Source organism: Triturus cristatus, chromosome 7 (genome assembly GCF_964204655.1).
Source record: "Triturus cristatus chromosome 7, aTriCri1.1, whole genome shotgun sequence".
Classification (NCBI taxonomy): domain Eukaryota; kingdom Metazoa; phylum Chordata; class Amphibia; order Caudata; family Salamandridae; genus Triturus; species Triturus cristatus.
Window position 1 is genome coordinate 1244872095 of NC_140590.1, and position 23304 is coordinate 1244895398.

A 23304-nucleotide genomic window follows, 5' to 3' on the forward strand; every position below is an offset into this window, starting at 1 on the left:
CATGGCGGCGGAGGCTCTTTGTGAATCTGACCCTCTGTCTACACTCGCACTGCACAGTTACATAATTCGAGCCATTCCGTGAAGTGTCTTAGCATGTCATTGCAGGGAAACAACCTTTACAACGGAGTCATTACATCCAACTACCTTTACATTGCAGTCATTACATCGCAACATCCTTTACACCGCATGTCATTACAACAGAGCAATTACATCGCATGCCACTACAACGCATGTCATTACAACGCATGTCACTACAACGCAGGCATTACATCGCAAGTCATTACAATGCATACCATTACAACACATAGTACCCTTAAACTATCCAACACTTACCCTACTGTTGCACTCACTGGAGTTAGAATAGTCATTTTTACCCCTACACTATCCAACACGTACCCTTCTGTTGCACTCACTGGAGTTAGAATAGTAATTATTACCCCTATACTATCAAACACTTACCTTAAATGCAAAGTAATGGTATGCGTTGTAAAGGTATAATGCGATGTAATGGAATGCATTGTAAAGGTAGTTTCTGAAAATGCGATGTAATGGAATGCGATGTAAAAGAATGCGTTGTAAAGGATGTTGCGATGTGAAAACTGCATTGTAAAGGCATGCGTTGTAAATGCATGCGTTGTAACGTCATACATTCGTCCTTGCCATGTTGTGAGGAATGTTTTCTTCATTGTTGCTCCTTTGCCTATCCCTAGCATTGAAACAAATTATGATAAGGAACGTTGTTGAGCCTGCACCATTGGACTGCAGTGATATCCGCCCAAGAGTAGAACAAAGCGGAATATATGTCATTTACCCAGCTGGACCGCAAGCACCAGTGCCCGTCTTCTGTGACACTAAAACTGATGGAGGACCATGGACGGTAATATGAAATATGTGTGTTCATCATATTTTCAAGGAATGTATCTTTATGTGGGTGGCCAGCCAATCTTGGCTAATAGGTGACAATAGGAGTGGCCCCCAGTACAGTGTCTCTGCCCCTGGCTGCTACTGTACCATATGTATCTTTGCACAACATGTAACAAGCAATGGCAAAGTCAATAGATTTGCAAAGTCTTTAATTCTGGTTTGAAAGTTAATTATTCTAGATTTAGAGATCTTTGAGTCCCGGGCACTGGTGATCAGAGATACTGTGGCAGTTCCTCTAAAGTCAAAGACCACGGGAGCATGCCTATCACTGCACAGGTGCAGTGGTGGCACGCCCACTGGTGCCATTATAGCAAGATGCTTGGCCAGCAGTTTATATATACACTGCAGTTTTTTTTGTTCTTGATTGCCAGAAATTCCATGGTATATGTCCGTCAGTGCCACGGGCAACAGAATGTATGACAACTAGTGTAGGGGCTGTGGGATACACTAATTTGTGTGTCAGGGATCAAAGGGTATATAGTCATCAGTGAAGGGATCGAGGCATGCATGTTCAGCATTACAGCAATCAGAAGGCTGTTGATGGAGGGAGAGCTGGATTTATGTGCATTAATGAAGGGAGCCCAAGATGTTAGCATAAGGACTCTGCATACTTGATGATCTCTACAGGGGCCCAGGACACATGGCCATCAGTGCAGGAACACTCATGAATTATGGCGATCATTGTTTCTGTCATGGTCCGTCTGACATGTTTGCCTGTGCGCGTCAGGGTTGTGTGCCTGTGCGCGTTAGGGTTGCGCGCGTGAGACGCGACATACCCACTTCCGGTGCCTGCCATGAGCGGTCCAGTCTCTCACCGGAAATAGCGGGACGTCATCAGCGCTTCCGGGGGAAACCGCTTATCAGCTGCAGCTTTCCCCCGGGTACGGCGCTTCGGATTAACGTTCCCGATGCCTGTCCCAACGTTTTCCTCAGAAACTGCCTCTGAAACCTGATTCAGGTACTTGTCACCCTCGATGAAACGCTGGAGCACTAGACCGTTACCGCCACTGCTGCACGGGAGTGCTTGAAGCGTATGTTGGGTTGTGAACCGGGCTTACGCACAAGAGCGCGAGACAGTGAGCATTGCTGCCGCGTTGGAGCGCCTAAAGCCCTGCCACGTCATAGCAAGGCGCGTTGGAGCACTAGCTGTAATTACCATGTGTACCTTTTGACCACGCGCTGGTGTGCTTGCTGATTCTGCCTTCAGTTGTTTGCACCGCGCTGGAGCGCGTGCTGATTTTGCCCATAGTTCCTTTATACCGCACTGGAGCGCTTGCTGATTTTGCCCTCAGTTGTTTTATACCGCGCTGGAGCGCTTGCTGATTTTGCCCTCAGTTGTTTTATACCGCACTGGAGCACTTGCTGATTTTGCCCTCAGTTGATTTGTACCACACTGGAGCGCTTGCTGATTTTGCCCATGGTTGTTTATACTGCGCTGGAGCGCTTACTGATTTTGTCCATAGTTGTTTGTACCACGCTGGAGCGCTTGCTGATTTTGCCCTCAGTTGTTTTATACCGCGCTTGCGGATTTTGCCAGTGACGTATGTTGAAAAGCGCAGGAGCGTTAACTCCTGGCAAGACGACAGTTCCTTTCCTTTTGATGGTAGCAGACCTTCAGAAAACTATACTGAGGTACTCGTTGTCTCACGTATGTGTGTTTGCATGTGAACGGTCACAGGCGGCCAATGTTGATGGTAACGGGTGTCCTCTTGTCTTCCGGTCCAGTTGGCGTTCCCCGTTCTTGACATCAGAGGGACATCCACTACTCCACCCTGACACCACCCAGATCACTAGCTACCATCCCTGCCCCCCCCTCTATCCTAGTTTGTTGACCGTTCAACTACGAATGAGGTGGGTGTGGGGATGATAGCCCATGTCGCCTCTGCGAGATCTCTCCGCAAGCCACAGGTAACGCTTGGGGGAGTCTGACAGAATCCGAAGCCCAAGTACACCTATCTTGCCCGGACGACATGAGCAAACCAGAGATCACTCTGAAAGACATAGCAGCTATACTTGCAAACATACAGGCAGAAAACCTCAGTCTGCGCCAAGACATGACGGCCTTACAGGGTCAAGTAGCGGCAGGGCTGGCCAATCCCTGGGGTTCCACTCCTACTGCTAGGGTGTGGCAGGAAGGACTGATACGGCCTCCTGTGTTCACCTATGAGGGCTCCTCCACCGCCACACAACAGGATAGCACCATACAGGTCATAGCACCCCATCCCATACAACTAGCCACACACGAACGCTTTTATGGCGATATCACCAGATATAGTGTCTTCCTCCATCAGTGTCATTTGCACTTCATGGCTAGAGCACACCTCGTTTCTGGAACGAGGTGTGCGCTGCCATGGATTTGGATGTTCGTTTATCCTCCGCGTACCACCCTCAGACCGACGGCCAAGCCGAGAGGACCAACCATACCATGGAACAGTATCTACGTTGCTTACCGTAGTCAGCAGATAAAGAATGGTCGGACATGCTGTGGATGGTGGAATTCGCTTATAACAACAGCAAACATTCTGCCATCAGCATGTCACCTTTCTACTGCCTCCAGGGCAAACATCCACGTACTATGCCATGGGAAGAACCACAGACCAGTCCTTTGCCCATGGTGCAGGAGTACCACACCAAGCTCTGCACACTCTGGCAGCAACCCGATTTGAACTAGCCAAGGCCAAGGAGTATTACAAACAGCACGCGGATGACAGCAGGACACCGGAACCCGCATACAAGAAAGGGGACAGAGTGTGGCTCTCCATTCGAAACCTCAATGTGCATGGCCCCAAGAAACTGTTGCCCCGTTTCGTGGGTCTGTATGTTCTTGATCAGGAGATCAACCGTGTGTCCATGAAGCTCTTGCTGCCTCCCCAAATGAAACTGCATCCCGTTTTCCATGTCTCCCTTCTATGCCCCATTCACCCAAAGTGTAGGGTGTCCTCTCCTCCTGCTCCAGTTCTTAGGGATGATCACAATGAATACGAGGTCAGGGCTATTCTTGATTCCCGTCGTACCCGGGGGAGGCTCTCTTACCTGGTTGACTGGAAGGCTTACGGTCCGGAGGAGAGGTCCTGGGAGCCCCTTTCGCATATCCGTCACCCGTTCAGTCCTCGCCCTGCTACCCATATGTGAGCCTGCTGTTATGGAATGGGGGTTTGTTTTGGGCGGGCGTGCTGTCATGGTCCGTCTGACCTGTTTGCCTGTGCGTGTCAGGGTTCTGTGCCTGTGCGTGTTAGGGTTGCGCGCGTAATACACGACATACCCACTTCCGGTGCCTGCCATGAGCGGTCCAGTCTCTCACCGGAAATAGCGGGACTTCATCAGCGTTTCTGGGGGAAACCGCTTATCAGCTACGGCTTTCCCCCGGGTACGGCGCTTCGGATTAACGTTCCCGATGCCTGTCCCGATGTTTTCCTCAGAAACTGCCTCTGGAGCCTGATTCAGGTACTTGTCACCCGCGCTGAAACGCTGGAGCACTAGACCATTACCGCCACTGCTGCGCAGGAGTGCTTGAAGCGTATGTTGGGTTGTGAACCAGGCTTACGCGCAGGAGCGCGAGACAGTGAGCATTGCTGCCGCGCTGGAGCGCCTAAAGCCCTGCCACGTCATAGCAAGGCGCGTTGGAGCACTAGCTGTAATTACCGTGTGTACCTTTTGATCACGCGCTGGAGCGCTTGCTGATTCTGCCTTCAGTTGTTTGTACCGCGCTGGAGCGCTTGCTGATTTTGCCCATAGTTCCTTTATACCGCACTGGAGCGCTTGCTGATTTTGCCCTCAGTTGTTTTATACCGCGCTGGAGCGCTTGCTGATTTTGCCCTCAGTTGTTTTATACCGCGCTGGAGTGGTTGCTGATTTTGCCCTCAGTTGTTTTGTACCACGCTGGAGCGCTTGCTGATTTTGCCCATGGTTGTTTATACAGCGCTGGAGCGCTTGCTGATTTTGCCCATAGTTGTTTTTTACCGCGCTGGAGTGCTTGCTGATTTTGCCAGTGACGTATGTTGAAAAGCGCAGGAGCGTTAACTCCTGGCAAGACTACAGTTCCTTTCCTTTTGATGGTAGCAGACCTTCAGAAAACTATACTGAGGTACTCGTCTCAAATATGTGTGTTTGCATGTGAACGGTCACAGGTGGCCAATGTTGATGGTAACGGGTGTCCTCATGTCTTCCGGTCCAGTTGGCGTTCCCGGTTCTTGACATCAGAGGGACGTCCACTACTCCACCCTGACACCACTCAGATCACTAGCTACCATCCCTGCCCCCCCTCTATCCTAGTTTGTTGACCGTTCAACTACGAATGAGGTGGGTATGGGGACGATAGCCCATGTCCCCTCTGCGAAATCTCTCCGCAAGCCACAGGTAACGCTTGGGGGAGTCTGACAGTTTCACACTGAGGGGCACTTCTAGGTCCCAAAACTTCCCTTTTGCCTGCTTAGTCCCTTTGGGGTTCCATACTGTCCCCTGTCATCTTCAGCCTCTACCTGGAACAGCTTAGTGCTCTACTCATAGAGAAACACGACAGCAACAAGGTGACGGATGGAATGCTTGAATTAATCTCAGCCACTGGCAATCATTTTCGGCCGCATCCCAGTCCATCGTTTTTCACCCACCATGCCACCTCATTTTGGACCCTGCCATATTCAAATCAGTCTTGACCCTGTTTCAATGGGAACAGCTCAGCCTGAACGTCCGGGCCAGGTCCTCCCTGAACTATAACACAAACAACGTAGGATTTATTTCATCTGGATTATGGCTCTTTAGCAAGGTATAGCTTTATGCCAGTATTAAAGTGAGAACAGGATGCTAGTCTGGCAATACCCGTTGCAAACATCACTTGTAGCAACACCAAAGAAATGGGTGGAATGCTTGAATTAATTTCAGCCACTGGCAATAGCCCGAGCCACATCCCAGTCCATAATTTTTCGCCCACCATGCCATCTCAGTTTGGACCCAGCCCTATGCAAATCAGTCTTGATCCTGCTTCAACTGGAGCAGTCAGTCTTAACTGACAGGTCATGTCCTCCCTCAACCAGGACACAAGCAACCTAGGACCGGTTTCACCCCGATTAGATCTGTCCAGCCAGGCATAGCTTGATTCTGGCTGATGAGCTCTAATTAGGGTGAAACAGGGTTGTTTGTATTCTGGTAAGACCTTGCCTCACAGTTCAGGCTGAACTTCTTCCATTGGAGTAGGATCAAGACAGATTTGCATATGGCTGGGTCCAAACTGAGGTGGCATGGAGTGCAGAATAACAATGAACTGGAATGCGCCCCGAGTTATTACCAGAGATTAATTCAAGCATTCTATCCATCCCTTTACAGAATACTTTAGTGTGTCGCCTTAAGTGAGATGGGTATGTCCAGACTTCGGCCCTCTGAACACTGTCACTGAAACCAAGCTATACCTGGCTGGTTAGTCCTAACTAGGGTGAAACCGAACCTGAGTTTGCTTGTGCTTTGGTTCAGGGAGGACCTGTGTCTACCTGAAGCTCAATGAAGTCAAGACAGAAATCCTGTTATTTGCCAAGAACAAGAAACAGCACAAACTTGACTCAATGACATGAACATTGACTGCTTCGAACTCCAAATTTCAATGAATGGCAAGTCACTTGGGTTCACCCTGGACAGGAACCTCACCCCTAAGGAACACAAAGCCAAAAATCAAAAGTTCTTTCTTCTAAAGAAAGTGAAACCATTTCTTCCAGAAAGTGACATAGGAACTACTGTTCAAGCTCTCATATTCTTACATTTAGACAGCGGTAATGCTATCTACATCGCCTTTCAGTTACCAATTAAGGGAATCCTCCACGATGCAGAACTTCTCATCCAGGACCAGAAAAAATATGATGACATCGCACCCATCCTGATGGAACTCCATTGACTACCCTTACTGCCCCGCATCTCACAAAGGGCATATAGTGACTCTGCTAAAGATAGGGATGGGACTGTGGTTATCACACCACACAGAACAAGCTATTGAAGGAGTAAATTACAAAGGGCTGTACATATTTTCAAGAGAGACACTCAAAGGCCTTCTTCTTTAGGTTCTCTTGGGTTCCATTTTTGGTGATTCTCCCAGGCCAGAAAAATCTGGTTTCCCAACTTATGTGAAGAACTGAATAAAGGAGTAGATGTGTTCCTCAAAGTCACAGATTCAGGGTACCTTGAGGTATGGTTCACACAAGGGAACCTTTAACTACTGAAATTGGAACAAATGATTCAATTGTCTGCCTTCCAAAATTACCACTCAGCTGGTAAGTCGGGCCAGTCCAGAAAAACCTCTCTGTGTCAACTACTTTGGTGGTAGAACAGGGAAATATAGCTGTGCCACTATTGTCTCCTGTTTTCATGATTCTGAGGAGCCTGTCTAGGGACACCTTGTACGCTGGTTGGCAAAAAGCTTGAAACGGGAGCTATCAATCAATCAATCAATCAATCAATCAGTAACATTTATAGAGCGCACTACTCTCCCGCGAGGGTCTCAAGGCGCTGGGGGGGGGGGGGGTGCCGCTACTGCTCGAAGAGCCAGGTCTTGAGGTGCTTCCTGAAGGAGAGATGGTCCTGGGTCAGTCGTAGGGGTGTGGGGAGGGAGTTCCATGTCTTGGCCTCCAGGTAGGAGAAGGATCTTCCTCCGGCGGTGGATCTGCGAATCTGTGGGACGGTGGCGAGGGCGAGGCTGGCGGAGCGGAGCTGGCGGGTAGGTGTGTAGAACGTAAGGCGGGTGTTGAGGTATTCGGGGCCCATGTCGTGGAGAGCCGTGTGTGCGTGGGTGAGGAGTCTGAAGGTGATCCTCTTGCTTACGGGGAGCCAGTGCAGGTCTCTCAGGTGTGCAGAGATGTGGCTGTGTCGGGGAATGTCCAGGATGAGTTGTGCAGATGCGTTCTGAATGCGCTGGAGTTTTTTTCTGAAGTTTGGCGGTGGTCCCGGCGTAGAGGGCGTTCCCGTAGTCCAGTCGGCTGGTGACGAGGGCCTGGGTGACTGTCTTCCTGGTTCCAGTGGGGATCCACCGGAAGATCTTTCAGAGCATGCGGAGGGTGTTGAAGCAGGAAGATGTAACGGCGTTGACTTGCCTGGTCAACGTTTGGGAGGAGTCGAGGATGAAACCCAGGTTGCCAGCGTGGTCCGTGGGCTTGGGGGCGGTGCCCAGAGCAGGGGGCCACCAGGAGTCGTCCCAGGCGGAGGGGGATGGTCCGAGGATGAGTACTTCCGTCTTGTCTGAGCTTCATCCATTCTGCGACGTCTTTCATTCCTTCCTGGAAGCTGGCTCTGGCGGTGGCGGGGTCGTTGGTGAGGGAGAGGATCAGTTGGGTGTCGTCGGCGTAGGAGATAATATTGAGGTTGTGTTTGCGTGCGATGGCTGCGAGGGGGCTCATGTAGACATTGAAGAGGGTAGGGCTGAGTGAGGATCCTTGTGGTACGCCGCAGATGAGCTTGGTGGCCGCTGCACGGAAGGGCTGGAGGCGGACTCTCTGAGTTCTGTCGGAGAGGAAGGAGGTGATCCATTCCAGGGCCTTACCTTGGATCCCGGCGTGGTGGAGGCGGGTTGTCAGGGTGCGGTGGCAGACAGTGTTGAATGCGGCCGACAGGTCGAGGAGGATGAGGGCGGCGGTTTCACCGTTGTCAAGTAGGGTCCTGATGTCGTCGGTGGCTGCAATGAGGGCGGTCTCGGTGCTGTGGTTCGCTCGGAATCCAGACTGCGATGGGTCGAGGGAGCTGTTTGTCTCGAGGAAGGTGGTCAGTTGTTTGTTAACGGTTTTCTCGATGACTTTTGCGGGGAAGGGGAGGAGCGAGAAGGGACGGAAGTTCTTGAGGTCTGTGGGGTCCGCGGTGTTTTTTTTTCAGGAGGGCGCTGATCTCCGCATGGTTCCAGCTCTCCGGGAATGTGGCGGATGCGAAGGAGTTGTTGATGATGTCCCGGAGTTGGGGTGCGATGATGGAGTCTGCTTTGTTGAAGATGTGGTGTGGGCAGGGGTCGGCTGGGAAGCCGGAGTGCTGCACTGCATTCACTTTTGGACTATCCAGCTGAGTGCATGAGTACAGAAAGGTCACTGCATGTGGGATCTAAAGCAGCCAATAAGTCCTGTAGCTCAGGATCCTGCTGCGTGAGTGCAGGTATTTTTGGGCACCTGTGTACCTGATGAGTATGTTTTTTGATTTGAGTTTTAGTTAGCACTGTCATCTGATGTTTTCCCCTCAGAGGATCGCTCCATCTGAGATCTTTCTAGGTGGGCTGTCTCCGCTATCCTCACCTCAACAAGATTATTCCCCAGCATGCAGGGCAGGAAGAAGTCATTCCACACAGCAACCATCATTCTTTCTTTTTTATTTACTTTCTCCAATTATAATTTGTTAAAGGGTGCAAGAAAGTTACCCAAACTACCAATTTAGCAATGCTTATGTGCAGCTTGATTTGCTTATGGGTATGTAAGACCATGGCCAATGGTTATGTAAGCCCATGGTCATAGTGCCTTAGAATCACAGAGACCAAGGCCACAATGACCTTGTGAGTAGGATGAATAGAGGTGTTTTTGGGGTGTTGGGCAGTACCCCTAAGAGTGACATTTAAAATGTTGTGTATAATAAATAAATCTAACATTCTTCACGAGCCCCATTCTAAAAGTCTAAATCTGTTTGCGCTCAGTGACACACACATAGGCCTACTAAGGATGAACCTTTAGAGTTTGTTCATGGCCATGAAACACTGAAAGTGGAAAATCCCCTTGGTTACTGATATCAAACTTCGGAACTACCTGCTAATCTATCTGAGTTATTAATCAACAGGTATCCAGAAAACATTTCAAGCTATGTCAGCTTCCCCTTCCCCTATTAACCATACAGATCAAAAATTTACATTTGGGGCCAGATCTACGTTGGTAATAGTTTGCGATTACCAAATAGCGAATTTTTACGATTCGCTATTTGGTAATTGCAAACACCAATGTACAAATGTGTCTTTGAATTTTTTTGCGATTTCCAGTGGGTCACAAACAGACCTAGCTCATTAATATTCATGAGCTAGGTCTTGGTTTGTGACCTATTGGGAATCGCAAAAATCAAAGGGATGGTGGCCTGCTGGGGTCAGCAGATAACCATGTCTGTGATTAATTTTCAATAAAGCAATGTTTTTTTTTAAAATGCAGCCATACATTTAAAAAAAAAAAAATTAAAGTTTTCTTTTCAGTTTTTGAAAGGAGGTAGTGGTCCTTGGGCTCACTTCCTGCTCTTAAAAACTGTTTTTACAAACATTCACAGAGGGGAAGGGTTTCGCTTGGGAACCCCCTCCCATTTGCGAATGGGTTACCACTTACTTGAAGTAGGGGGTAAAATGTTTTGCGACTGCATTTCGGTTGCAAAACCTTCACACATACCACTGCGAATCCGTACTAAGAAGCACGCCCCTTCCTAATACCAAATTGCAAACCCAATTTGTGATTTTGGAATAGGTTACCAAATCACTAATTGGACCTTTATACTTTGCAAATTAAAAAAGGCATTTTTCAATAGGCCTGATTTTGTTAATCAGGCTGTTTGCGAACAAAAACAAGCTTTGTACATCTGGCTCTCGGTTCCTATTAGAAAACTGTTCTGGGCACGCACCTTCTTATATGTGTGTTCTTTATAAATGACCAAGTATTCTAAGGCCATGTTATAATGATCTTTCCCAAGTGCTGTCTTCATTATCCTCCCTTGAGTGAACTCTTCTCCACAGTCTTACAAGACCATGTTTCATCTTCCCTTTTGCACTCTCTCTCTTTTAGGTCTTCCAAAAAAGATTAAATGGATCGTTGGATTTCTATCGAAGATGGCGTGACTACAGGCATGGATTTGGTCAAGCTGATGGGGAGTACTGGCTAGGTAGGTACAGCGGCTGTAAATTGTCAATAGAAGCTAACAATCTTTCTTTATTAATATCCCTTCCTTTGTATAATCCCTGGCTGAAGACGTGTTCTTGACACCCATCGAGATTCATTACTGTGAGTGCCGGTCAGCACATCACATTGCCGAGCCCTAACCAGGGTCAATGGGACCTACATCCCACCCATTCTTTACTGAGGCTGGGCTCTGGGTGTTGATCCTCTGACACAGTGTGTGATCTAGGAGGAAGGCCTTATGGGGGACTTATTTGGTGCCTATTCATTTTCTTCAACATGGAGAATCCTAGAACTACACAGCTGTCTGCTTAGTATAGTCCATATGATATGCACAGCAATTCTCATATTTCATTGCACCCTGGAAGCCACCCACGCAGTCAGAAATTGCCTGGTACAGAAATCAAGATCCCCCCTAGCCTAGAGTGAAGGTTGTTGCCAAAAGCAGATGTTCTTGAGGCGAGAGGAATTGTGGGATCTTCGTTGTACTGCTACTTCTGGGTGAAAGTCTGAGTGTCTGAAGAGAAGAAACCTGCTGCCAGTGCCTTTGGGAGTTGACGTGGATGGAGTCTCTTTGGGTTAAAAGCAGAAGTAGCTCTCCTCCCTCCCACCAGCGAGTGAGCAGTGGTGGGCAGGTAATAAGCTTGTTTCCTGCAAAACTCAATATATACTTCTCAAAGTCGTGCTCCACGCTGATGAGGCTTCCCTAAACTGAATCCGTTCAGGTGCAGAGTTGCCCTGACCACACCTGAATCTATGTATTACTAAAGAGTGTACTGAGTGTCGCCATCTCAAACCCCTGTACCTCACTTCATACATTTTACCTTTGCACGGGCCTGAAGAATCGCGATTGGATCCACTAGGGACCACAATTGGCGTGAAACATGTCGACCTGATACCATTACTTTTTATCACCACAAGCACTGAGATACGCAAAAGGAAAATAATCCCAACCCTGACTATCAGATCAAGAGTATTTCTCTTGGCTCTAGTTTTTTACCATATCGCATGGACCCCAGAATAAAGTTTTTCTGGGTACTAGTGCGATACTTTTAACTCACTCACACCACTCCCCACACACCCACACTCACCACTGCAACGTTCCTCAAAAAGATCTCCAACAAAGAGTCATCTCGCGGAGCCCGTGGAGGACAGCAGTGCCACCCCACGAGGAACAACCCCAATGATGAAGCATGACACCCGCTTGGCTGTGTGAGGGCACTTCTTCAACAAGGAGGAATTCCCCCCTCTGACATCTGTTTATCCAACTGATATTCCTTATAGGATTTCCTTTCACATGTCCTTCCAACGACCTAATAGGTTAACTTCCTTTTTAGGAACAGTTACCCTCCAGTGATTGACATCTTTGGTGGAGCTGACATGCCTGTCTAACCCAAGGGCCTGATTTGCTCGAATGCAGGGGGGACTTCTGCCTCCATTCATGGCAGAGCCTGTGCTAAGACCTCACCAAAGATTTGAATAATGGAAATAATGAGCAAAAAAACTAAGATACATATTTTTTTCTAGTTTGTGACTGTCAGAGAGGAAGTCTGGAAGCTCTTTACTTTTGGGTGCGAGAGACTGTTCAGTCACGAGTGCCCATGATGGAACAGAATCTGCCCATGTAAATCCAGACAGCTCAGCCCTCCATCTCCCTGGCTCTCCTAGAAACAAGGTCCCCTTGGTAGATACTCAAGATAGAGAACAACCCGAATCCTGTCTCCTACGTTGGCTCTGAAGCCATCAGGACTCTTATGACTGGTTCTAGGCCCTGTTTCTAAACACTGCCATACAGTAGACCCCACTTTCACTGGTAGGACACCCAGTTACTCTTTCCTGCTACTGGAGACTACCCAACTTTACTTTGACTAACATTTTTGACAAAATATTGATTTTTTTATGTATTCTAGCAATACCTGAGCATTCTGACAGAATTTTAGAATTTAGTGATTAGGTTTTTCAAAACTTTGAAAAGAATATCCTGGATATTAATGTTTCTGCATTACCTTTATGTGTATTTCAAATTTTAATGTGTCACTGACAAACGTCTCTACATCATAGTTATGTACACGTTTCTGCCCAGCATTCAGGTAGCCTCCTTGTCTGACTATTGACGTTACTTGGTCCATTGCAGGTCTTCAGTACATTCATCTGCTGACCCTGCAGAGAAAGTATGAGCTGAAAATTGATCTGGAGGATTTTGAGGGCAATGCCGCATCTGCCAGCTATGCTGAATTCTCTGTCTCTCCTGGGGCCATCAATGCTGCTTTGGACGGCTACACTCTACATGTGGCTGGGTTTCGTGATGGAGGTGCAGGTAAGGCTGAGATGCTTGTCAGAAGCTTTTGTGAGCCCCATATGTCAAAAACCAGAACAAGGATTGCTTGGCTGATCCTGTTTAAAAGGATGACATTGTTAAATAGCCTCAAGCATTTGAAATAAGAATAAAATCGAAATATTCAGAGACTGCGCTTCTATAATTAGTACACATAGAAAGGAATATGCCCTCTTTGAACTCTTATTTATAGGGAGTTGGACATTTCAGGACCAATTCCCAAAGCCAAGTAAAAGTATGTAAAAGAGAACCCCTGTTGTACTACTTCTTATAGTCATGTATGCTGTTGTGAATCAGTCCCAAAATATTTTAACCAATGTGTAGAACTGTTTTTAAGAGTATTAAAGTCACCAATCACAACAATTTACAGACTCCTAAAAGGTACAAAAGTGAATTAGGAATTTCGAAAAATGATCCAGGTGTTATTTAGGCAACATGAAAGTTTTTTCAGACGTTTACATCATTTAGAATTGTTAATCAAAAAGTTAAAATGATTGAACAGTTGAGTTGTTACTTAAAGAGATGGACAGTGCAATTTTCTCACTGCAGTGGGGGTTCGTTCAGGGGTGTAGGGCGTTAGAGGCCCCCAACTCTGCAAAAGGCCTATGAATCTGTGACATAGGTGAGGCTCTTGTACCCTTCATCACATTTTGCAGGGTGCCCCCATATTTTGCGTCATACCTCTGGGTTTGTTCACTTTATACTGGGGGCAGGTCAATGCCACCCGCGCTTCCCCCAGCAACACCCATTTATTGAGGATCCCTCGCCACAAGTGCTACCCGCATGTAATAATGTTAGCCACAAGGTAAAATGGCGACTGGTCTACTTCAGGTAGAACCTTAATGCCTCTCTTTAGTGAACACGGAAGAGTAAATTCTCCGGCCCAAAACAAGCATTAATATTCATGAACATGGCCTTGGAGGGCGAGTACTAGTGTCATTGTTGCTCTTCCCGTACATGGTATGGGCAATTTAATCCTTCAGCAGGCCCAATTTAGAATAGTGACTTCAGTCAGGTTGGCAGTCTCTGCAGCTGCTAAACTAGTTTACTGAGGGTCAGTGCATCTGTAGCAGACAATATGAGCACCCTGAATTATTAGTAATATTTTAAAGGTGCTATCTAGATATACGGATACGTAGATAAATACATCAAATTGAGTTTGTAGGATAGAAAGGCTGGAAAATTGAGCCCTGCCTTCCTTAGTATCGGGTAAAACCTGCCCTTTGCATGCAGTAGCTGCTGCATTAAACCACAAACTTTCAACTGCTTTGACCAGTTCTGGTATATTCGGTAGAGATTGCAGGAGTCCAAGTGGGGTCACAGGAACTCTTCTGAACTTGAGATAATTTAATCACGCTGTAATCCAAATACGTACCATTTCATAGAGCACACGCCACAAGTTAAAATGTGTCTTGAAGAATAGGTATTAGTAATAGTAGTAGTATTAGTAGTAGTAGTAGTAGTAGTAGTAGTAGTAGTAGTATATGAGACTCAAGTTTATGACATTCATATGATGAAAGGATGCGTAAGCCATCTGGGAATTAAACTAAAGACATGCAGAGAATGCACAGATCTCTGAACCCAGTGAAAGTAGCATGCTTGCTAGATTAACATAAAGTAAGGTAGCTCAAATGGAGGAATGTCGCATTGGCCCTAGTGTGAGGTAGGACAAACTCAACTTTTCAGTCATCGAAGGTTTATAAAATGAGCATCCCTCAGCTCAGTAATGTTATGTTATATTGATTTGTATAGCACACAAATCAACTGAGAGGGTGTCCAGGTGATTAGACAGGTGTGTAGGTGTGTGGTCCCCAAGATACTTATATGAAGAGCTAGGACATCAGCTTCTTGTGGAACTCAAGAAATGAGGAGGAGGCTGTGATGTGTTGAAGGCGGCTGTTCCATGTCTTGGATGCAATGTAGGCAAATGAGCAACATTTAGTTTTGCTTTCGCGGATAAGGGGAATGTGTGCGAGTGAGAGTGAGGCAGAGCGTTGGTGTCTGTTGGTTTGCTGAAAGTGTATGTGGCTGATCAGGAATTCTGGTCCTGTGTTGCATAGGTCTTTGTATGTGTACGTGAGAACATTGAATTGTCTTTGCTTGTGAATGGGGACCCAGCGAAGCTTCCTGAGGTGTGGTGTGATGTGGGTGCAGCATGGGAGATCGAGTATGAGGCTTGTGGTAGTGTTTTTAATGGTCTAGGGTCTGTGAAGGAGTTGTTTGGAGAGTCTGAAATAGAGAGTGGTACCATAATCCAGCCTGCTGGTGATGAGCTCTTGTGTGACAGTCCGTCTGGTGTCCTGAGGCAACCATTTAAAGATCTTTCACAGCTTGCGTAGGGCACACTCCATTTGACTTGAGCTGGCATGTTGAGTTAGTCATTTAGGATGTACCCAAGATAATTCTTGCGTGGTCTGTGGATGTGGGTATTGGTCATAGCTCTGACAGCCACCAGGTGAAGTCCCATGGGGAAGTCTTGTTGCTGAAGACCAGTACTTTCATCTGGTCGGAGTTGAGCTTCAGACAGTTGGTTTGCATCTAGTCTGCCACCATGGTCATGCAGTTGCTGAAGTTGGTTCTGGTGGTGGTTGTCTTGTCTGTCAGGAAGATGACAAGTTGTGTGTCATCGGCGTAAATAATAGTGATGTCTTGTGATTGGATGATGTTGGCGAGCGGTGTCATGTATATGTTGAAAAGGGTGGGGCTGAAGGATGATCCCTGTGGCAATTCGCATATACATTTCTTCGTCTTTAATGTGAAGGGAAGCAGCCTGACCCTTTGGGTCTTCCCATGAGGAAGTAACAGATCCATTTGAGAGTTGATCCCTGTATGCCAGTCTCGTGGAGCCTTCTGATGAGGCTGTTATAGGTGACAGAAGGCCACAGAAAGGTCGAGCAGGATGCGGGCTGCTGTTTCTTATCAGTCCAGGGTGATTCAAATGTTGTCTATGGCTGCAATGAGTGCTATTTCGGTGCTGTGGTTCTTTCTGAATCCTGATTCAGTGTTGTCTAGAAGATGGTGAACATTGAGGTGAGTTGTGAGGTGCTTGTTGATAGCCTTTTCAATCACTTTGACTGGATGGGGAGCAGGGAGATGGGTGAGAATTTGCTCAGTTGGTTCTGGTCGACTGTGGGCTTCTTCTTCTTGAGAAATAACAGCACCAGACAATTAAGCACCTAGAGGGGGTTCATTTTGTGGATGACTCGACGTAAATGTTATGCCAAGATGTGGTGTAAGAATTTAATAGGAAATAACGGGGTGTAAATGTGCATGTAGGCACGGTAAAGTAGGTTGTTGAGCCATGTTCAGAACAACTCAAATGTGCATTTCCGTGTTCATTCTCACAGGTGATTCATTAACACCACACAGCGGTGCAAAGTTCTCCACTTTGGACCGTGACCGGGACATGCATGTCCAGAACTGTGCACAGTATGCCAGGGGAGCATTCTGGTACCACGATGAGGGGTGCTGCACTACAAACCTGAATGGACGTTACCTGGGGCCTAGGCCCAAGTCAGCCCTGGAAATTGGTTTTACCTGGTCTTCCTGGCTCGGACCAGACTATTCACTGAAGAGGAGCGAAATGAAGATCCGACCTGTGACAGCAATTAATGAGGAATGCAAAAACAACAATTGATGGACAGAATGCAGAACAATGTCATACATTCACCCCAGTACAGAGATCTGGGACTAAATCCATCGTTTTTTTGCTCACCATGCCGTTCCAGTTTGAACCCAGCCATCTGCAAATCAGTCTTGACCCTGTGCCTCATGGGAACAGTCCAGCCCGAACTGCCAAGCCAGGTCCTCCCTGGACTGGAAACAAGCATCCTAGGACCGGTTTCTGGCATTTCAGCCGTCTTCAGCCAGGCTTGCTTGATTTCCAGTGGCATGGAGAGCAAGGGACCCACGTCTGGGCATACCCTTTCCACTCGGGGTGACAAATGAAAAAACAACAATTGATGGACAGAATGCAGAACAATGTCATACATTCACCCCAGTACAGAGATCTGGGACTAAATCCATTGTATTTTTGCTCACCATGCCGTTCCAGTTTGAACCCAGCCATATGCAAATCAGTCTTGACCCTGTGCCTCATGGGAACAGTCCAGCCTGAACTGCCAAGCCAGGTCCTCCCTGGACTGGAAACAAGCATCCTAGGACCGGTTTCTGGCATTTCAGCCGTCTTCAGCCAGGCTTGCTTGATTTCCAGTGGCATGGAGAGCAAGGGACCCACGTCTGGGCATACCCTTTCCACTCGGGGTGACAAATGCAAAAACAACAATTGATGGACAGAATGCAGAACAATGTCATACATTCACCCCAGTACAGAGATCTGGGACTAAATCCATCGTTTTTTTGCTCACCATGCCGTTCCAGTTTGAACCCAGCCATATGCAAATCAGTCTTGACCCTGTGCCTCATGGGAACAGTCCAGCCCGAACTGCCAAGCCAGGTCCTCCCTGGACTGGAAACAAGCATCCTAGGACCGGTTTCTGGCATTTCAGCCGTCTTCAGCCAGGCGATGGATTTAACCCAGATTTCTTGACTGGGGGAGAATGTCTGCATTGTCAGCATTCCGTCCATCATTTGTTTGTTGTAGCAATTAATGAGGAAGCATTGGCTTAACAGCAATTTTTTATATGTCATTGATCATTTCAATTTAATCTAGTTAATTTGTTTGGATAACAAAGATACAATATTCATAGGCCCGAGAGACTAACCATATAATCAATCATACATCACACAGAAGGTACTGAAATTCATCAACCTTTGTAAATCATTATGAGATATTTGTAACTAAAATTCTGTCGTTCCCAGTGTTTTTTTTTTATAAAGATTTTATTGAATCAAATAAAGTGACAAATAAAGGAACATTGCATTACAAATTTATAAATATTGATTATAACATTGTAAAAGAAATATGAGAATATTTTAGTGAAAAAAATAGAAAAGAGCAAGTTCAAGATGCAATATAATATAAAATATTTCGTTTTTTTAGATAAGATCCCTAATGGATTAAGCTGTGCTGTCTAAAAGAGCCCATGCATGGATGGTAAAAGGATCATATGACCCCTTAAATTTCAATCAGACTTAGCAGGATTGAATGGTCTAAAGCCAAAATGAAAGATGAAGCGTTACCGAATTGGTGATTTGCAAATTTGTTTTAATTCACCCATTTGGAGGAGATTGACTGAAGAGTCTTCATGTGGTCTTTGTAACTCCTTTAAGGAAGACATTTGCCACATTGTCTTTACCTGCCCAGCCCTAATTGTGGAGTGTGAAGGACTATTGAGGGAGTTTTTTATTAGAAATACCATGAGTACATGTCAGCAAGCAGTTAAAGTCTGTCTCCAAGGGGATGATTTGATGTTTTGTGGCAAATTCCTGAAGTTTATGTCTATTGCTGAGTCAAAACTAGCAAAGTTTGAGTTATAACGGTAATTGTCTGTGGTACATGTAGTGTGCAGCTGATGACTAAGGGGGCAATTATGATGTCGGGCGGATCGCCACCGCCCGACTGGTGGTGGCGATCAAGCCGACATCTCTCCCCGCCCGCCCTCCATTTACCCCCCGCCATTTTACAATGGGGGTACAGCGGTGGATGGGAAGACCGTCCGCCGCATTTCAGCAGGCAGGCAATCATTACGATTGCCTGCCGGTCCTGGGCCATAATATGGTGGCGGTGCCTGCTGCCATATTATGATGTGTGCGGATTTGGGCCTTTCTATGGCGGCGATGCTGACATGGAAAGGCATGCGGTCTTTGGGGGCCCGTTCCAGGCCCCCGGGGTGTTGGGGGGTGCACTTGGGGGTACCCATTGTAACCCCCTTCATTGGCATGCACAAGGTGGCAGGCACCACACGGTGCCTGCCACGTTGTGCATGTCAATGCACAACATGCAACTACTACATTGCGGCGGGTGCTGCTTACAGCACCGCCCGCCGCAATGTAAAAGATGCGGGATAAGACCGCCAGGGTGGCGGGCGCATCCTAATTGGCCCAGCGGGACCACCGCACCTCTGGCAGTCGGTCCCACTTTCCGTTACGGTGGCGGGTGGACAAAGTCGTAATGGGGCCCTATGTGTCTATATTGTGTTTAAAAAAATGATATGAATTGGTGACCTAATCAAGTATGAATTTTATTGGTTTTACCCTCAACTGTGAACGTTTATAGTAAAGTACGATTGATCATGTTAAAATAGGCAGTTTTTACTTGTAGCTCTGCTATCATACAAATAGATTTATTATGAAGTAAGACATTTAGGAAAGCCACATACAACTGTGTTTTGACAATTTTGCACAAATTTGACATTCATGGTAACAACATTGCCATGTTGAGATATTTTGAATGCAATTATATTAAACTGGAACAACAAGGTCCATGCTCTGTAATACTTTCAACATTAAAGCACTTTCCCTCCAACACTTAATTGGGCAAAGTTAGCAGGATTATATTCCATAGTTGGTGGTTTTAAAATGTGGGTCATTATTCTGTGACATATGACTCAGGTTAAGTATTTCTCCGTATTACATGGGTTGAGATTTAATGGAGTAAATCTCTTCTATTCCAAATGACTGATGACCGATTTTGTGATGTATTGGATGATTTTAGCTGGTGATCATATTGCGAGGTACTGTACGTTTTAATCAACTGAACAATAAAGTATTACTCACTAAAAACAAAAAGAGAAGAAGAGAATGAAAAGAAAGAAGAAAGAAAAGGAGGCGGAATAATAAAGGAATAGAGATTTCCGATGGCCTTATAAAATGACAAATGAAGAAACATTCAATAGAGCAAAACATTTTTAAAAAAAAGACTTGTATTAGTCAATACAATCGTGTAAATGAATTGTAATAAAATATGTCGTAAGAAAGTATACAGTCAATCAAAAGAGGGCAAATGTCCCTTAGCAAAGGGTATTAAGTAGTTAGTAAGCGGCATCCATAGTTGAGTGCGCTTGATAAATAACTACAACAAACCATTATTATAGCTGTCTAGTCTATAGTGATAACAAACTGAATTCCACCAGGATAAAAGATTGAGATTGTTGGTGTACTTCCAATTGGAGGTGATAGTAGATATAGCTATGGATAGCAGGAGGTCAAATAATTTTCCAAGTGTCTTATGCAAACTCCAAAGTTCATGAGCACTTTCTAAGAACAAAAGATTTTGCGGAAAAAGGTATGTGAATCTGGGTGATGTCAGTAATGCGATTCCAAATTCCAACCCAGAAGGCAGATAAAGTTGGACAGGAAAAGAGCATGTGGAAATCTGTACCTGGGTGAGTGTGGCAATGCCAGCAGGTGTCATGTTGTGTAAGTTTGAGTTTAAAAAGGTGAGTTAAAAAAGTCTATTCTTAGGCAAATATTTTATTTCACCAAAACTCATTTTTCTTTATTATTGTGTATGAAAGCACTTTCAAATATGTGAGTTCAGAATACCAGCTGGACGAAACCCGTTTGCGTTTGATTTATTAGACAATAATGTTGCTCTATACCTGGGCCAGTAGAGGGTTTACATGGCAATTGTCTTGCCTTCTTAATTCAGCAATGGTTCATGTTTAAAAAATATCACTTTTGGGGGCGTGGCCAGCGGGGAAATGTAGTAGACGCGTACCTCTGCAGCTCTGCTCAGTATCTGTTTCCAATGCAACTAAAACATCCCATCGACTGCAGGTCCTGGGCACCCACCAGCGGCGGTTCCTGTCCAAGGCCATCGGTGCTCCTCCCCCTTTAATTTCACTCTCAGGGAAGGCCATTACCTAAATGAAAGCAAAGACTTTAAATTTGCTTCTTCAAAAAAAAACATAGTGACACATCTCTTGCTTGGGGCCGGGGCTGTGCACATTGGCACTCACCATCCTTGTTTGTTGCTGTGATGATAACTCGTCATGACACACTGCAACAGACACGGCCAAAGTCTATAGTGTTTGAGGGGCTGATGATCTCTCAGCCCTAAGGCCTGTGAGGTCATCAGCTGGTCAAAGACAGCACTGAGACTAGTCTCCACCCCCTAATAAGGGATAAAATAAGCCCAGGGCATTTTAGACTGAAGCCCTGTAGCACTGGGGCTTCACGTCAATCAGGGAGTGGAGAGCATGGTCACCCCACCCTTTCTTCTCATCACAGGGGGTTGGGGATATGTGACAAATTGGGAAAGGGTGTGGTCAACTGCAGGCGGGAAGCCGAGAAATTGAGTCTGGGTAGTTTGTCATCAAGACTTTTGAAGATACACTGCACGTACTCGAGGTGTCTGCTTCCGCCGCACTGCAGGATTCTGAACATGTATTTAAGCTCTAGTGTTTGTGGCTTTACTGGCAGGCAGAAGACAAGGTGGGGCCCACTTAATGTGCATGTGTCTGTGTCGGCCTGCCCTTTAAGTCCCCTTCAGTCATGACTGTGCCTAGAGCCCCCAATCCCGTGAGTGCAGTGGACCACCAGGCGTTGGTAAGGAAAACAGTATTGTTTAAATTTCATTAATGGTCATCCAATGCTTCAACGCAATTGTGCGGTGGAAAACCTTTCACTCCATATTAGAATGTAAACACTTCCTAAAACAAAGACTATCATCTCTCAATAGTCTATGAGAATCAAAGACACATTTGGGCCTGCACGTAGCATGGCAGTGGGACATGGTGAATTCATGAAGCATGAGGGATGCCCTTACCAAAGAACTTTACTTGATGTAGCAAGGAGGAAGCCATCATCAAATCCTCAGCAGAATGCCTTATAAACTAAACGTTCCCCATGAAAATCTGCAGAACAGTAGCCTTGGTCGAGGTTTCTCACCCTTAAAATCAAGCTAAAACTGGCCAATGGAAACGTGATCTTTCAGGCAGTGTAATTCCAGCCCCTTGACCTAGCTGTGGAGTAACTAAACAGCATTATGGCATGACTCTATTGGACCAACAGACCCCTGGAATTTGTATTAAAATGGCTCTCCCCTGGACACTGTGAATAGAAAATCTAAACAGATGTCTAGAAAAACAAGTGCACTACTCGATGCCCAGGTGGGGCCTATTAATATTTAGACATGAAAAAGTAGCCTAACTATAACAAATATCTTATTGGAAAATAAACCAATTATTCATGAAGGACACCATAATATAACATTGGAATCATCATCACGGTTAATTCTCCACACTTAGGAAGCAAATTAATAACGAAGCTGGATCCATGTGTCCATATGATTTTTACTCAGTGGCGAAAAAAGGTTTAACAAAACGTTGCTTCTTCTCAGCAAAAATTCACAATTTCAGAAGGCAAATCCCAATGCATTTCGGGCTTACAACTCAGCCCTTCATCAGGGGAATCTCTAGAAACAAACCATACATATATCAATTAAAAAACATCATGAATTATCGCACTGAATTCAGTTATGCTGTACAAGGAAAGCGCAAGGGGATAGCATTATGGTCATTACAACGGAAGCAAGGTACCACCACCAAAGAAACCGAAACATCAAAGTGCTATATACCTAAAAAGTGTGTGTATTCAAGAAAAACATCGGTGCTCGAAACAAACCTAGTTAATACCTACGTGAACTATTTCACGTGAAACACCATTAAGAGACCACCACCTCAAGAAACCAATGCGTGAAAACACTAAATGAGAAGAACTATCCTCATTTCACAAAGACAGTGCATACCTGAAAAGCTACGAAGGGTGAAACACAAATGGCGTGTCAGAAGCAAAGAACTAAAAGTATCTGCAACAATCCTGGAGTTCCGCTGTAAAAATAAGTGAATTAAACCAAAAGCCTCATCGTAACGTCTCATCCACGTAAGTGCACAATCAGTCAAAAAACAAAGCTTACCACTATTTCTCACTAAGGTGAGATTAATCCAAATTATCGACCCACGGGGAATATTCTAAAGCAGCTATGGTCACAAACCAACGTACAGACTCTGAGAAATGACGAAACGCTAATTTCAGCATTATGGTAAAAAACCAAGTTTGTTTAGAGTCTGTAGCAGAAACAACATAGTCGCTTACCCAATCCAACTGTGTTACACCACAAATCACCAACAACGCTGGCTCTTCGAAAAAGCCGCCCGCGTCGGCGTGTTTTAACCAGAATTAATCATAGAAACAGGACTGGTATCTCCACTATACCTATGCGGTATCACAAGGCCGCCATGTTTGAAGAGTTCCACGAGGTTAAACTGACGAAAT

The 23304-nt window shown here is 45.9% G+C and overlaps 1 protein-coding gene across 1 annotated transcript in view; it reads left to right on the forward strand.

Annotated features, from left to right (window-relative positions):
* The window catches only part of LOC146811710 (microfibril-associated glycoprotein 4-like), a 55387-nt gene extending 37373 nt beyond the window's left edge, over positions 1-18014 (forward strand). The window contains exons 3-6 of the mRNA XM_085614525.1: positions 711-877; positions 10680-10776; positions 12925-13107; positions 16473-18014. Coding sequence (XP_085470651.1) covers positions 711-877; positions 10680-10776; positions 12925-13107; positions 16473-16762 — 737 coding nt within the window. The 3' untranslated portion in view covers positions 16763-18014. The remainder of the gene's footprint in view (positions 1-710; positions 878-10679; positions 10777-12924; positions 13108-16472) is intronic.
* The last annotated feature ends 5290 nt before the right edge of the window (positions 18015-23304 follow it).